Genomic DNA, 15,727 nt, shown 5'->3' with positions numbered 1-15,727 from the left:
AATGTTTGGAATCATGTATGATTTTCGTTCCACTTCTCACGTGTACACCACTTTGTATTGGTCTTTCACCTGGAATTCCAATAAAATTGATTCATGTTTGTGGCTGTAATGTGACAAAATGTGGGAAAGTTCAAGGGGGCCGAATACTTTTGCAAGCCACTGTATAAAAAGAAAACTTGAAATGTATTAACTTTAAGTATTCTTTATAGCCTGCAATACATATAAAGAATAACAATAATTATTGATAAAGATTACGTGCACTATATTATTCAGGAAGGCTGCAAAAAACAAGAAAAAAAGATTTATAGCTCTATAAACAAAATAGTGAACTTCACGGTAAGCCATCACCATCTAAAACACAAAAATATTACTACAAAAAAGGGATACTGTTTGAAAACATTAAGGAAATATTCAGTTCATTTGTGTTTTAAACAGGTGACAAAGTTGATCCAACATTTTAGAAAACCTGAGCTGAAACAGGGTTCAAGTGTTCAGAGTTCATATGTGTTTAGCCTTGTGAATTTGTACTACTGATGTTCTCCAGCTCGGTTTGTTGGGCAGTGCCTCTGGGCCTGGTAGCTCTGGTAACCTGAGCATACACCGTCTCTGGCTGTGGATTTTTTTTGGACTTAGTGGATTCAGTTTTAGGGTGAAACTCCACCAGGGCATAAGTAGATGTTGGAGAAAGACTCGAGGCATCTCCTGGAACATTCTCATTTCGAGTTTGGCCTGGAGGGTATTCCTAGAAACAAATCAAAAGTGTTTTGTTAGAAAAACAAACAAAATGTGTGAAGCAGTAAGTGTAGAAAGAAGATTTAGGTTGATTTTGAACACGCACATAAAACTAGTGCATAAGCTCGTATGTAGATTGTATGTAGTAGACTCATTAAACTATTCTGAATTTGAAGTGAATTTAAAATAAAACGGAATAAGACATTTTGTTTCTTTTTTCTCTCAAGAAAAAGTGTTCACTTACTTGAGCAGCCTCATACAGTTGATTTTCCTGGTTCCTTCTTTTACCTGCAAGACAGTCACAGAAAATACAGATGTACTTACAGCACACATTTTCCACGGGAACTTCTAAATTCCTTAGTGGAAATAACAATGACTCCAGATCAGTTCATGTTAGCTACAGAGAACTGATACACCACTGTCCCCTATCAAACAGTGAACTGGTCAGTCTGTAAATAAATAAATAAATAAAATCATTGATCTTTATTGGTCAAAATGAATTTCCATAAAAAAAACCTTTCATCCTTAGAAAATATATTTACTGTTAGTGCTTGGTGCTATTCTAGATGCAACAGTCTTAACCTCTCCTATAATACTGGTGACGAGATGAGGTTTAGTGGGTTTTTATGTATTATAATATTACTCACTTGTAGTCACAAACAGCAAACTGGTTAAGGGCCTGTGATAACTGTGCTCCCTTCTTTTTCCACAGTTATGTTTAAGATATGTTAATAGAAGGCAGCAATTAACAACCAACAATTAATTCTTTACGAATATTTAAACTATTTAATGCTATTTCACCAGGTGGGGTTAGCAGTATTATTTTTTTTTTTTTTTTTTTTGAGAGAACTGCAGGCGCTGCATCGATGAGCACAGATGCAGGACAGCCAAGAAAGGAGGTGTCTGCAGGGGTGTTTTGTTGTTGTTGTCTTTTAAAGCGCAGTTTTAATTAATTACTGGTCAGAACTTGTTTCATGCAGTACTTGTGTCCAATCCAGTGTTCACTGTGGGTGGAGCTCAGACAGCTCCACAACACCCAACTACTGGAAACCAGGTTAGATACAGATAATGTGATATTCAAAGCCAACACTTTGAACCTATCCCAGTTGTGCAAAAGGCACAGAATAACTTCTGCCGCATAACTGGCCAAACATAGTTTGCTTCAAAGCTGCACTTCACAGAGTAATGTGAATGTTTAAAAAACACAGTAGCAACAAAAGTGGCAAAGTGGCTTCACATATAGGAAAAAATACACTAAAAATCAGAGGTTTTAACAGCTCATTCTTTAGCTGGTACCAAATATTTAGGTTATAGATCAGTGGCGGCCGTAGCCTGTTTGGCGCCCTGGGCGAACACTCCCTTGCATATAGAATTTCGAAAAAACATCGGTGCAAATTATAAGTCTGTATCATAATGTCTGGTGTTTTCGTGTTTGTTGGTTTGTTTTTATTTTGTTTTATTTTGCAGTTGGTTATTAGATGCTGCTCCAGCCAGCCAGAGAATCCCCCGCCGCCCCGCCCTCTCCTCCCTGTGCCGCAAGCAGCAGGCGCACCTCGCAAACGGAGGGCGCCCTTACTCCCAGCAAATGGGCGGCAGAAAACCGATCGGTGCCTATGCCATCCCCAGTATGCGCTGGCATGACGTCGGGGCAGCATGAGTACGAGCAATTTATTTATTTATTTTTCGATACCGGCGATGCCGTCCCCCACCACGATACCGCCCCTGGCAGCCGCCCGTGTCGCCCATATCTAAAACCGCTACTGTTATAGATCTTATTAGTAGATTTCAGTTGTGTCTGTTTTTTCATTGTTTTGTGTGTGTGTGTGTGTTTTTGTGGTGGTGGTGGTGGTGAATAGAAACCTTTTTAACATATATATTTTCTCTCTCAGCCAAATTCAAATTTGTTATCCAAATAGAATTAAATTCAATCTTATATTCCAGTCCAATAAAATTTTCCTCTCCTGTGAATGTGTATTAATTGAACATTTTAAAGCAGTTAGGTATGTTCAAAATGTAGCATCATTGCTGTGCTTTATTTCTCATTTTTATCTCCTCCAGCCTGTATTGCCTTACAGAGGGACAGCTTTATATTTTTAGACCCATTTTTGCTGTGAAGATCAAAATAGCTTATTCATGAAAGTAATCTAGACAGGACAATTTGGATCGATAGATTTTAAACCTTACAGCTGATTTCATTCATCTTTGCTCATTTGATCATAAGTGTGAAATTGGGGGAAATTTGAGAACAAATGCATCACCTAATTGAACACATTTTGAAGATGTGAGGATACCTTAAACTAGACCTTTTGAATGAAAGTTACATCCTACCTTACAAAGCAGATCCATACTATTGTACCAAATTTTGGCTCAACTTTCTTTGTTTTCATGGCATTGCCTAATCATACAAAGTATGTTTATGTATATTAAGTGTATACTTAGATATTAGATTAGGTTTCAGTGTACTTAAAGTAGCAACAATTCTTATTTGACTGTTTTTGCTGAAAGAACACATTGGGACTTACATTTTCTGACAATGCAAATGATGAAAATAATGATGAAAATGAAAACACAGAGGCCACAAGCAGCTGCGATAATGATGGGTGCACTGGAAACTGTAAGGAAAACAAAATATTTAATCACAAATAGTCCTACCAGAACCTGTAATTTTAAATTTGTGTTTTTTTCTGTAATGGCAGAATCATTATCACACAAGAAGCACAAACACTTTGTGTTAAATCTCAAAAGGTTTTTGACTGCCAATCAAAAATCCCCAATCAAAGGTTATTAGATTTAGAACTTTTCACACACTCCTATTACTGTTTATGGAAAGCTGCAAATCCTTTTTAGATCACTACCTTGGTTAATGGCATGCCTGTTGTGCGAATGACTGGACAGAAACCAGGAATTTACAAACCAGAATGGAACACAGGACACACAGTGAGAGAGACTGAAACAAGGAACAGAGGGACACTCAGCTGACACTAATCACAGACGAATGAGACAAAGGAAGCAAAACTGAACATGTTCCACATGGGACACAGGCTACTAAAATAAAACAGCAAATGAGCAACACTGAGACCTGACCTAAGATATACAATAGAGAAAGGTAAACAAACGCAGATTTGGCTGAACTAGACAGAAACACATGGGAAGCAAGACAAATCAGGGATAATGAAGCCAGACTAAATGTTAATAGGCTACATAAACTTAAGAAACCAGAACACAAAAGAATCTAAGAATAACCTTAGGTTAACTATTTACAACATGGAACTGAAACCAAGAACCAGAACAATTTAACAAAGATTATCAAATATACAAAACTAAAGAAAAGTCAAAAACCCTGGATCATTTCACAAACATTTGGACACACACTATATTGTGCTTGTGCAAGCAAGAAAGTAGAGCCTGTATCATCAAAACAAGTTCTTTCAAAAGGAAATAGACTTTTTCCTTGAGGGAACAAAAGAAAATGGTTCTTAACAGAAAAAATATATCCCAATTACGCCATAGTGATTTCTAGTTCTTTGAGATTTTAATACCTTCCGTTTCAACTGAAATACATGAATAGATCAATATAAAGAGATGAAGTCTTTAAAGATCAAAATTTAGTTTTAGTTTATATTTTCAGTTTTTTGTTCCGCTGCATAAAATCTTTAAATTATCTCTTTATGGTCTTTAACCTTACCTGTCTTTTTCTCACAGTAGGGATTATTCATTGTACTCTGTTTCCAGCTCACGTTGTTGCTGTGATTACAGATGATGAGGTCTCTGTGCAGGTAGACAATTAAAGACGAATAATCATTTGTCTTCTTCAAACTATTTTCATCCACCTGAGAGCAGTTCTGGGTATCACATCTAAAAGTCTTGCTGATTTGAGAATCCACTGTGCTGCAGGTCACAGTCAGGTTACAAGAGTCTGAGCTGGGCACAGAGACCACTCTCAGGTTAGCTGGAGACACTGGATCTGAAGAGTAACAGTCATAAAGAATTGTAAAACATGTCATTTACTTACAAAAAGGATAACGAAAAAAAAGAAACCTACCTTGGACTATGACCTTATATTCAGCTACCCTTAGGTCTTGTGCACCAGTTAAAACTGCAGTATAATCTCCAGTGTCGTTGCTTTTTACATTCTTTAATACCAAAGAGTAATTTTGTCCAAAAAGCTCAGCCCTTCCTTCATATTTGTCATACACTATTGGATCATTATTAAAACCACATTTAGCTACATTGTTAGTTTCATTAAATTTCCAGAACAAATCAGTTTTTTTGTCTAGTACAACAGATTTATTTATATCCAGGTGTAAGTCCTTTCCACGGAGGAGAAACACATGTTGGAGCCCTAAAAGAAAAACAACAAATGTGATGTCAGAATCATCTTATTAACATGCAACTGGAAGTCTCTCAAATTACATACAGTAGATATTTTTTCAGTATTTTTGTCTTGTCTGTTTTTATTATTGTTTAGTCAACATTGTTGCATAATCTATTTATATGTTTGTAATTAAACATATTTATTAGTGTAAATATGTTTAATTGTTATCCAGCTGTAATAACACACCCTTACATCAATCAGAGATCTCTAAAATGAATATAGATTTGTGTGTAACTGCCAAAATGTTTGATTGTGGTTTTCCCCACTCCCTTCCCCAATCTGACTTGTGATCACAGTAGCACATGCCACACATCATCCTTCAGTCACTGCTTGTCTAGGTGATTTTCAACAATAAAATGTAGACTTTTGTGAAAATCCTATTAGAAGATTTGACTTCCACCCTACTTTAGATGGTGCACCTCTAATATCTAGATTTGTCCAAATTTGTCCTAACCAGATATTTATTCGTCTCAGGAAGCATCTCCGCTTCCCTCCATGAGAGGAAATGAAAATTAATGAAATCTTTAATCTTAGCCTTTCAGACCCTAAGTGTCTGCTTGAACACTAAACAGTATTTCTTGAAAACACTCTTTTATCTTATCTTTTTTTATTATTTTTATTTATCGTTTGCATTTGCAAAAATGAACTAACGAGCACCGGGAACTTTTTTTCATTACACTGGAAGTTTATCTGACAGTGCTGTGACTAAATTTAACGAGGTGATTCAACTGTTATTTCCTTCAGTAGACAAAAGCCCCACAGCTACTGAGCTGCTGATTTTCTTACATTTATCATTTGTTTGTTTTTGTCCCAGCACTTGCTGACATCCACACGTGTATGCATTTTGGGCTTTTTTAGTAGGATACAACAATAGCCTATAATAGATTAAAGGAAGATTAATGAAACTGAAATATTAGTAGAATTGCAAAATCTATCCATCATGTTTCTTAAGAAAAACAGAAAAGTCTGTGTTCATTCAGTTCACTCGTCTTTCACACTTTTGATTCCAGACTTTGATCCTTCTGCTTTCTCTCCACATGTCAAAGTAACATTGGGCAGGAACATCAAATTGTTCTCCCTTTTTTGTCATTTTGTCAACATATGTGCTCAAACTGATCTGACTGAATAACAGATAATAATAACTTGTGATGACTTCACAACAGACTTGAAATGGAAACTGCTGTTAAACTTAAAACTGTTTCTGTAGGTATTCATCATTTTATGCAACTACAGTTTTATATTGTATTACTGTAATATTGTTCACATTTTCTCATTTAGGCTCTAAAATTGCAGACCATCCACTGCTTGCATATTTCTGCAGTGAATGGACACTTATATAGTGTACATTAATTGTTTGTGTGTGTTCTTCTAACTCTGTTTTTTTAAGTTGAATGTTCATTTAAAACATACTTCACTCTCAAAGCGTTAATCTTTGTACTCAGAAAGAGGAGGTAATAAAAATATTTTTCTCGGTAGAATAATTTTAGCATTCATGTAGTTCGTGACTGATGACAGAATTAAATTAAAAAGTGAAGACACTGGTGTTTATTTTTAATTGGAGCTGAAGACATTGGAGTTTATCTCACAGCTATCAGAGTCTCATATGTGCTTTTTCATCTACTTGCAGTCTCACAGCTGTGACCACACACTTAACCACCTCTCAATTATAATATCAGCATTGTATGTTATTATGCAGCATTTCACATTTAACTTTGATTAGTAATCACGCTGTTTCTGTTGATTTCACTTTGTTTTCAGGAGTCATTCAGTATATGTGAGCACCCATTTTATGACATACTGCTATATACTGTTGCTTCATACAGCAATAGTATTTGTCTGTTAGTTTTTGTTACAGTAAAACTAACTAGAAGAGGAAGTTTAGTCAAGCAGAGACTTCCAGCTTGTATAGAAGTGACCAAAGAGAAACCCACAGTCTGTCTGCCTGATGTTTGCATTTGTGCTTGTAGCAGTTTGTAAAACATTGTTGCAGGAGTGCAGTATAAAAATGTGGTACTCATGTAGCCGAGTTAATATTGTAGATGATTCTACTTGCCATGATTACCATAATTTCACAGCAATGAATCTGCAGAAATGCATTGGGCTAATGTTTCCTTTTTTTCAGAGGTAGTAAATAAATATAACTATCAATGTGAAGTTAAGTTCATCAGAGCATATCTGAGAATACACGACCACTGGAAATTATAGAAACATTAAAGAGAAGACTTGCAAATGGGTTTAAAGCTCTGGGCAACCCCTGCTCCTGTGCTGTCTTTCTCCCCTGACTGCTCTTTCTGGGTCCTCTCTGCTATCAGTTCTCACAGGTCTGGTGCTCCAGTTTCCTGCTTACTGTCCTCTTTTTGGCTTGTAGTTGAAAAAAGAAAAGCTTTGTGCCATGATGTCAGATTGTGGTAATCATGACACAGAATTGTATTGTCTTTTAACTTCTGGCTTTGAAATATATATTAAAAATATATATGTTTAATAAAATGTATAATTTGAATCATTTAAAAATATATACATTTGGTAGATTATGACACAGAGGTCTCTACACTGGCCCCTTTCTCCCTGCTCTCAAGGCTAGTAATTTCTTCTGAACTCAGCTGGGTACAGTAGTAGTACAGTAGTTCCAAAGAAGTGGAACAAGCAGGCATTAGCCAGTTATAATGGGGAAGTATAAACAGAAAAGAGTGACATGACCCTGACCTGGCACTCTCATGGAAATATCCCTCTTACAGTCTTTTGTTCACCAAAATCATAATGAAAACATTGCATTTAAAAATAAACTTGTTGAGCAGGGGTTCCACCAAATGATGTCCAAATTATTCTAAAAACATTATATAATAAGTGGCTTATTCCAGTTCTAGATCACAATTGCATATGCATAGCACAAAGTTGTGGGTGGAAACACAGACAGAAGGAGAGAAGTGATACTGACAAGAGGAAAGAGGAGGAAACCAACTTAAATAGATAGATGTCAGCAACTGACATCTGTGTATGTTTGTGTGTGTGTGTGTGTGTGTGTGTGTGTGTATGCCTATGTGACAGAGAGACACATATTATCTTTTTTTAAAATGTGAACATGGCTGCTTCAGTTTTCAATTTAATATCAGACACTTTAAAACTTTTAGTGAATTTGTGTTCTACTGGTTTTGAGTTTGGTACAGTACTTCAGTGCTTATCAAAACAATTTAAGGGAATTCTGTTTATTTGCACTACATGGTTTGTTGAGTTACTGAAGAAGAAGTGGACTGATCACTACCAAGACTAGCCTGGGACATGGAACGTCACTTCTCTGGTGAAGAAGGAGCCGGATAAAAGTAGATTTGAATTCAACTTCAGCCAAATTGATTTGGGAAAAAAATTAAAAAATGACACAAAGAAATCAAGCAGATAGTCAGCACTTACCAGCCCCATGTTACCATTATTCATAGTTCAGAAACATCGATGTTGAAATTCATTCTGATTTTTCATTTGTTAATATGTCAAAATCATACTTATTGCAATGTAATTATTGCAATCTCAATACCAATAATTTTCTTGCCTGTTATTCATTTTTCACTGTATTTATTTGACTTTCTTCCTCCCTGACAATTATTTATTATACGTCATTTGCTGTATGTCTTTTACAAACAATTTAGTGCTATAGTACAATAACCAAATTCCAACAATCAAAGGAGAATCACTTTGACATATTAGTGTACAAAATAATACTAATAAAAATATAATAATAATTAGAGTGTAAAAATAAGTGTTTACCTTGTATTTCAAATGAAAGCAGCAAAAGAACTCCCCAAAATAAAATACGTGCCATCTTGACACCTGCTTTGAAAATCAGGAAGTGCAAGCTTCCTCATTGAAGATTTTCAGTAGTGATGCACACAGCCTGTGTGGGTTGTCCCCAAACTAAAACCTCAATGTAACAACAGTGACATAAATACAAAGAATGACTCTCGTCTCTTCTGAGCGTTCTCTTTCATTTTCTCTTTTTTGTTTTTCACATTGTATTCCTACTGTATAAATGTTTTAAAGTAAAACCTCTTAATAAATGAAATGTTTCTATCTACCAAAATGTTAAACCTGATATTGGAAATGTTGAGTTTAATTCGGATCAACAGTAGTCTGCTTCACTTACACAGTTTCATGTTTGTTAATTAAAATATAGACTAAGGTGAAATTTGCTCCAAAACGAATCGATCCCCATAGGCATGATAAAAGATTTTAAAAGTATTCAGATTACTTAAAGCAAAAACTCGAAATTGTGTGGATTATGAAAAAAAAAGGTACATTTACAAGACAAAAATGTCAGAAAAAATATTTTATACTTGTTCAGCTTAAGAAGATTATCTAATGAGCCGATTATAGGAGAGCAACTCAATACATTCAGGCATGTAGCCAGTGTCATGGCAACCTTGTGAAGTTCAAACTGTGCACCAGAAAGGGAAATAAAGGTGTTATAAGTGACACTGAGCATGGCATGGTTATTGGTGCCAGACAGGCTGGTCTGAGCACTTCATAAACTGATGATCTACTAAGATTTCTACATAACTTTGAACAGTTTGACTAGACTAGTAAGTGAAATAACCATCCTTTATGACCAAGATGTGCAAAAGAGCATGTCTGAACACACAACACATCAAAACTTGGCTTGCAGCTGCAGACTACACTGTATGCCCTTCCTGTCAGCTAAGAACAGGAAACAGAGGCTACAATTTGCATGTGCTCACCAAAAAGATTAAAAATCATTCCCTGGTTTGATGATTCTAAGAACTGAGACAAAGGGGTCCAACACAGAAATGTCCAAGGTGTATTTAATAAATTGTGTGGTAAACGTGTGGTGACAGGATAATTTCTTTAGTGCATGTAACCACAGAATAAGTTTAAAAAGGTTTTTTTTTCAGACTGTACATGAAATTCACCTCAGTCCACTGTAATTGCCTCATAAATGATAGAAGAGTGTACTTATAGTACATTTACTTTGAAGCTAAAATATACTGTTGTTGATTTAATACATTTGTTAGAACTGTAACCTTTTCAAGAACAGTTATTAGTGATAACTTGGAAAGTAATAGCTTTACATATGTAATTGTTGTGCTATTACATAGGCTGCACGGTGGCATGGTTGTTACCATTATTTCCCATGGCAGAATATTAAGAAATTAGGGGTGGGTCAAAATTTTTGCACAGTATGAGCTGGAAACTACTTAAATTACTATGAAATTACTATCAGTCAAAAAAAAAAAATGCCTGCCACAACACAGCACATATTCATCTTGCATAACAGCCACATTCCCAACTGGTGAGCCTCATTTGAATTGCCAATGGGAGTTCTACATCCAATATATAAAATCAGGTGGCAAAATCAGCAGACACCAGTTTTGACCTATATTTGGTCGTGACACTATTTCTCCATTAAGGTTCACATCTGTAACAGAGAGACCTGGTTGATTTTGGCATTCTTTACAGTCAGTTATAACCTTTTAAATATGAATTTTTATGATCTGCAAAATATAGTTATTGGTTCGACTTTAAGCTGACATTTGAAAATACAAGTAAAAAATGGCATGAAATCCAAAAAATTGTGTAACATATCTGATGCATGAGCTCACTATTTCATTCCTTCATGCATTGGCTTTCTTGCCAGTTTTCCTGCCCTCCTCCTTTCTTGCTATCTAATGTGTCTATCAACATCCCAGTGCTTATGACAAAGCTATAATTATTTTATAGATATCTAAGAAAGAATCTACAGACACGGAGATTAAAAAGACACAAAGACCCACCCACCTCCCCCCCAACAAAACAAAACAAAACAAAAACAATAGATTTTGTTTTGTGGGAGCTCATCCATCATCCGTCAGGGCACTCCTGAGAGAATCTGATTGCAATATTTGTCCGGGTTGATTTCCTAGAAAAAATCCAAAATATCATGTCAGATAAATACTATTGTCAAAATAATGTTGTACAATTACGCAAGAATTTTGTGAGCTCCTTTAGGTGGAATTGAATGAATGGGAATTCTTATAGTGGAAGTTACATAAAGTACAAACCAGCAGATGCTTCTGGCTAAGTGAGAAACTTCTGAGTGGCTGTATCTTAATTTTATTATAGTTTACTTTATAAATAAAATCCATTGTCCACTACACTTTACTGACTAAGAAGCATATAGAGACAACATGGTTGTGCTTTTAGGCTTCCATCAATCTTATATTTTTATTCACAGTTCTTTTCTGGCTGAACTCCCTTCTTATCTGTGTACTGTCATATGACTTACAGACAGCTCGTTTGTCTTTCACTCCTCTAGCTCCTCTACAAATAATTTTTTTCAGAATTTAGTAGAACACAGTTCTCCTATTTTGTACATTGGTCATAGAATAACCTTCAAAATGTAACAAAGATTTCTGCAATGGAATAATACAGCTACTTCTCTTAAAGTGGAGATGAAAAACTACATGTATAAAGTCTGTATAAAATGAACCAGGATTTAAGAAATAAGTGTTTAAAGTGTTTAGAAAATATTTAGCGCCATCTTCTGCCGTACAGCGTCAGGTTGGTTGGTTGGTTGCAGTCAATAGACTTATATTAGTATATGTTAGCTGACTAATAACAGAACCAATAACTCAGGGGAACATAAGGAGACTGAAAATAAAAATCAGTTTAAGGAGGTCATTTCTGTACTGCCCCGTGCTGCAACTATCACTTCTGTGTTAACAAATCACGGATATACTGCTTCTTGATGCATGCTCAATCATCCAGGTTAGGAAAGTCTGTAAGAAGCTTCTCTTAAGAAGCTGAAGATGTGACTTGGATGACTGACAAAACATTTCTCCTACATCCAGATGAACAGAATCAACGTTTTGGGAAGGATATACTGCCCATTTTCACTCTTTGTCTCTTAAGCAGTAAATACACTGACACGGGAAAACTTTTTTTTTTTGACAGCACAGCTCCATGGTGTAAATTTGCATTTATACATGTAGTCTTTCATGTCCACTTCAAGCTGGTCTTTGTATTATGTTCCTTGTTGTTTTCATTCTTTTTTTTAAAAAGATTTTTGCAGAATTTTTCTATTTGCTTGTGTTTTCAGTTGCGCTGCATTTGACTTTTCAGGGCCACCACTGTTTCGAGTGACAATTACATCTTTAAAACCTTATACCAAACAAATTTATACTGCTGTACCAAAACACAGTTTCAGCTGCACTGTAATTCTTATGGCATTGCAGAATCATACAAGGAATGCTTTTGTGCATGAAGTGTATGCTTTAATACAATGCAAGATTTCTGTGTATTTAGTGTAGTGTTGATTCACTGTTGTTGCTGCTTAAAAACACACTGGGACTTACATTTTGTGACAATGCAAAGGGCAATGAAGACAGACAAGAGAAAGAGACCAGCTGAAGTTGAAATCTGAATTAGGGTGGCTCTACTGGGAACTGTAAAGAAACCAAAACATTGGGTTAGAAACGTGTTCTGTATGCAATAACTGTACAATTATTTCTGTTAGGGTAGACTTGCTCTAAAAGCCCAAGCACTCAACTTTTGCAAATGTGGTGGCTGATTTAAAACCCTTTGAGCTCTGTTAGAGCTTTTCAGTGGCTATTTCAGTGATTGTGATTTTTTATAACAACTATTAAACATCATATCTACTGATGTGCCAATTTACTCCAACAAATTAGTGTCACAAACATTTGCATACACAAAATGGTATGTTTGCTTCTTCAGAGTGAGGGCTGACCATAATGGTAAATGCATGGTATTCATGATCAGAACAGGGTGTGAAAACTTTTACAACTTCTTCACCAAACCAAACGTGGGCTTGGAGGTTTTGAGAATCTAACAGAAACCTTTTGTTTCACCTGGAAACAGATAAAATCCTTAGGATTAAAAAAATGCTTTTAGGTTTACAATTCTTTGTTCACTGAGCTGAATAATATATTAAAGTGGATTTATCATTCATATCATCATTGCTCTTATACTTACCTGTAATTGACTTGCAGTCAAACTTGATCTTACTGTATTCCCAGCTAACTTGGTTGCTGTGATTACACAGGATAAAGTCTTGCTGCAGGTAGACAGTGAAAGAGGATGAATAGTTTTGGGGTTTGGATGTCTTTTCTTTGACCTGAGAGCAGTTTTTGTCATCACATCTAAAAGAATGGTGGATGGATGAATCCACTGTGCTGCAGTTCACAGCAAGGACACAGGACTCTGAGCTGCCAGACACAGAGTCCACTGTCAGGTTAACTGGAGACACTGGATCTGAAGAGTAACAGACATGAAGAGATTTAAGACAGGTATATGCCTGACCAAGATTTCAAAGGATAATGAAAACAGAAACCTACCTTGGACTATGACCTTGTATTCAGCTATCTTTTGGTCTTGTCCGCCAGCCAAAACTGCAGTATAATCTCCACTGTCATTGTGTTGCACATTCTTTAATACCAAAGAGTAATTTTGTCCAAAGAGCTCAGCCCTTCCTTCATATTTGTCAAACACGACTGGATCAATATTAAAACCATACTTAGCTACATTGTTAGTTTTATTACATTTCCAGAACAAATCAGTTTTTTTGTCAAGTTTAACAGATTTCTTTATATCCAGATGTAAGTCCTTTCCATGCCGCACAAACACATATTGGAGCTCTAAAAGAACAAAAATTTAAAAAACAGAATTAAAAAAACAACAACAACACAAATGCCAGAATTATGTGCATGAAGCTACATATGGTCAAATTTACTATAATGACAGAAGGTTATGTCAACTTAAGATCACTAAAATAATGTGAAATAGCATTTAATTCTACTAAAACTATATCAGATTCACTTCTCTATATTCTCCTGCCCAATCTGAGCAGTGACGTGAAACATGGCAAATGCCATCCTCCAGTCAGTTGAGGTGGTGTGGAGCAAGTTATATGGGCTTCTTAGATAGAAAACCTGCTCCCACGAAGACAGATGGTTTCACTTTCACACTATCATACAGAGATGTGCTTAAATTTATTAAACTTCACAAAACATGACTATCCAGAGTTCTGAGCAGCAGGGAAAGATGTATTCTATTCGCTATTAGTTATTTAATGTCACTTCCACAACTGTTGTGTCACATTGTCTCTCCAAAACCTTCAGTTGTGTTTTGGGGGGAACTCCCTCATTATTTTAAAATCAAACCTGTCCTGACATTTGGGATAGAAACAAAATATTTTAAAATATTCCCAATTACCCTCTTTTATCTGATCACTTCTAAATAGTATTTAAATGTATAATAATGAACTATACAACGCTGTGAGGAAAACAAATCTGTACGTGCCCATCTAAAAATACTGAAACTACATTTAAGGAAGTGATCCCTCTTCTTTTATTTTTGTCTGCGTCATGTGTCAACATAATACAGAGCAATTACCTAAAGTTCGCTCTCTCTGTCATTTATCTCACTAACAGCACAACAACCTCACTGCATATGACGGTGTTTACTGCAGATCCTCTGAAATGAGGACGAGACAAGGAAAGTAAAACTAAATTGAAGGCAAGCAAGTAACGAAATACTGGAACATCTAACACAGGAATGATGAACACAGGAGGGCGGGAAAACTGGGAATTAACTATAAGCGATAAGTGTTTTGGGGGAGACATGAACAAATTATGTCTTTTATGATTAAAGCATTATGAAAGAAAAAAACACAACCTAAACAGAAATTACCTTTATAATGCTGGGAAACAAAACATAAAATAAATCTAGAAAACAAAATTCTTAACATGTAATACTAAATTAAATTAAAATGTTGAACTTAAAACACACGCACCCAGGATTGTGACAAAACCACTTTTGTAACTGTTAGCCCAAACTCCCTAGTAGCTTACAGCGCTCTGGAATTGTTTTTCAGAAATGCTCTCTCTCCATTTGATGTATTACGATGTGTCTGTCAGCTTATATACAGCACGTCAATACCAATATGATCCTGTTTATTATTTGTTTATATTACATTTACTTGACTTTCTTCCTCTCCTTCCCTAATGACTTTATTTGCTGTACATATTTTCCAACATACATTAGTGCTGAGGTAACACCTAGATTTAAAGATAAATTGAGATCACCCAGTAAGTATAAAAGTTGGTTCTTACCATTTACTTCACATGAACACAGCCATAAAAAAGCGCTAAAAAACACAATCCGCTCCATCTTGACACAGCTTTGGTTTGAGAAAGCAGAAACTCCCTGCACATGTGACAATTTGATTCCAGTCAACTGAGTCATTTGCCAGAATGTACATATTAAGTTCCCTTTCTAATACCCTATTCTCACATCCTTCGCTCGCATCTCTGGTGAGCGGGACTGACAGGAAACAAATATGTGCAGTTTCGGAAATTACAAAACAGGTTTGTGTGTTGATGTGGAGAAAGGTCGGATCGAGAGAGACTGAAGTTTGGTTCACCTCTCATCACATCTGAGAGAGGGTGAAAAGGCTTAAAGTGCTAAAGCACTCTTTTCTTTGTGTGTTTTTGCTAGTTGTAACTTTATTCTTTATAATATACAATTGGATATATAATTGGATATCAACTCACAGTTGGAAATTCCAGCAGAGACACCAGAGGGATTGATGGCTGCCCAGAAGGTGGACTTACAAAGTGG

At 35.8% G+C, this 15,727-nt stretch overlaps 1 protein-coding gene across 2 annotated transcripts; it reads right to left on the bottom strand.

Moving 5' to 3' along the window:
* Nucleotides 1–186: 186 nt before the first annotated feature.
* On the bottom strand, nt 187–15,392 carry LOC102083231 (uncharacterized). Of its 2 annotated transcripts, XM_019348395.2 has the most exons (10): nt 15,220–15,387; nt 13,444–13,743; nt 13,082–13,360; nt 12,445–12,534; nt 8,864–11,009; nt 4,775–5,074; nt 4,418–4,696; nt 3,255–3,344; nt 977–1,020; nt 187–742 (listed from the first exon to the last, which is right to left on the bottom strand). In XM_019348395.2, the coding sequence occupies exons 5-10, from the start codon at nt 8,916–8,918 to the stop codon at nt 509–511; spliced, it is 1,002 nt and encodes a 333-aa protein (XP_019203940.1). In that variant the 5' UTR covers nt 8,919–11,009; nt 12,445–12,534; nt 13,082–13,360; nt 13,444–13,743; nt 15,220–15,387; the 3' UTR covers nt 187–508. The 2 variants fall into 2 exon arrangements, with proteins under 2 accessions (XP_019203940.1, XP_019203941.1); XM_019348396.2 differs by lacking the exon at nt 3,255–3,344 and having other exon boundaries at nt 15,220–15,392.
* Nucleotides 15,393–15,727: the final 335 nt, after the last annotated feature.

The sequence above is a fragment of the Oreochromis niloticus genome, linkage group LG18 (assembly GCF_001858045.2).
Source record: "Oreochromis niloticus isolate F11D_XX linkage group LG18, O_niloticus_UMD_NMBU, whole genome shotgun sequence".
NCBI lineage: Eukaryota > Metazoa > Chordata > Actinopteri > Cichliformes > Cichlidae > Oreochromis > Oreochromis niloticus.
The sequence above is the reverse complement of the archived record's forward strand: the minus strand, read 5'-3'. Positions and strand labels throughout refer to the sequence as shown.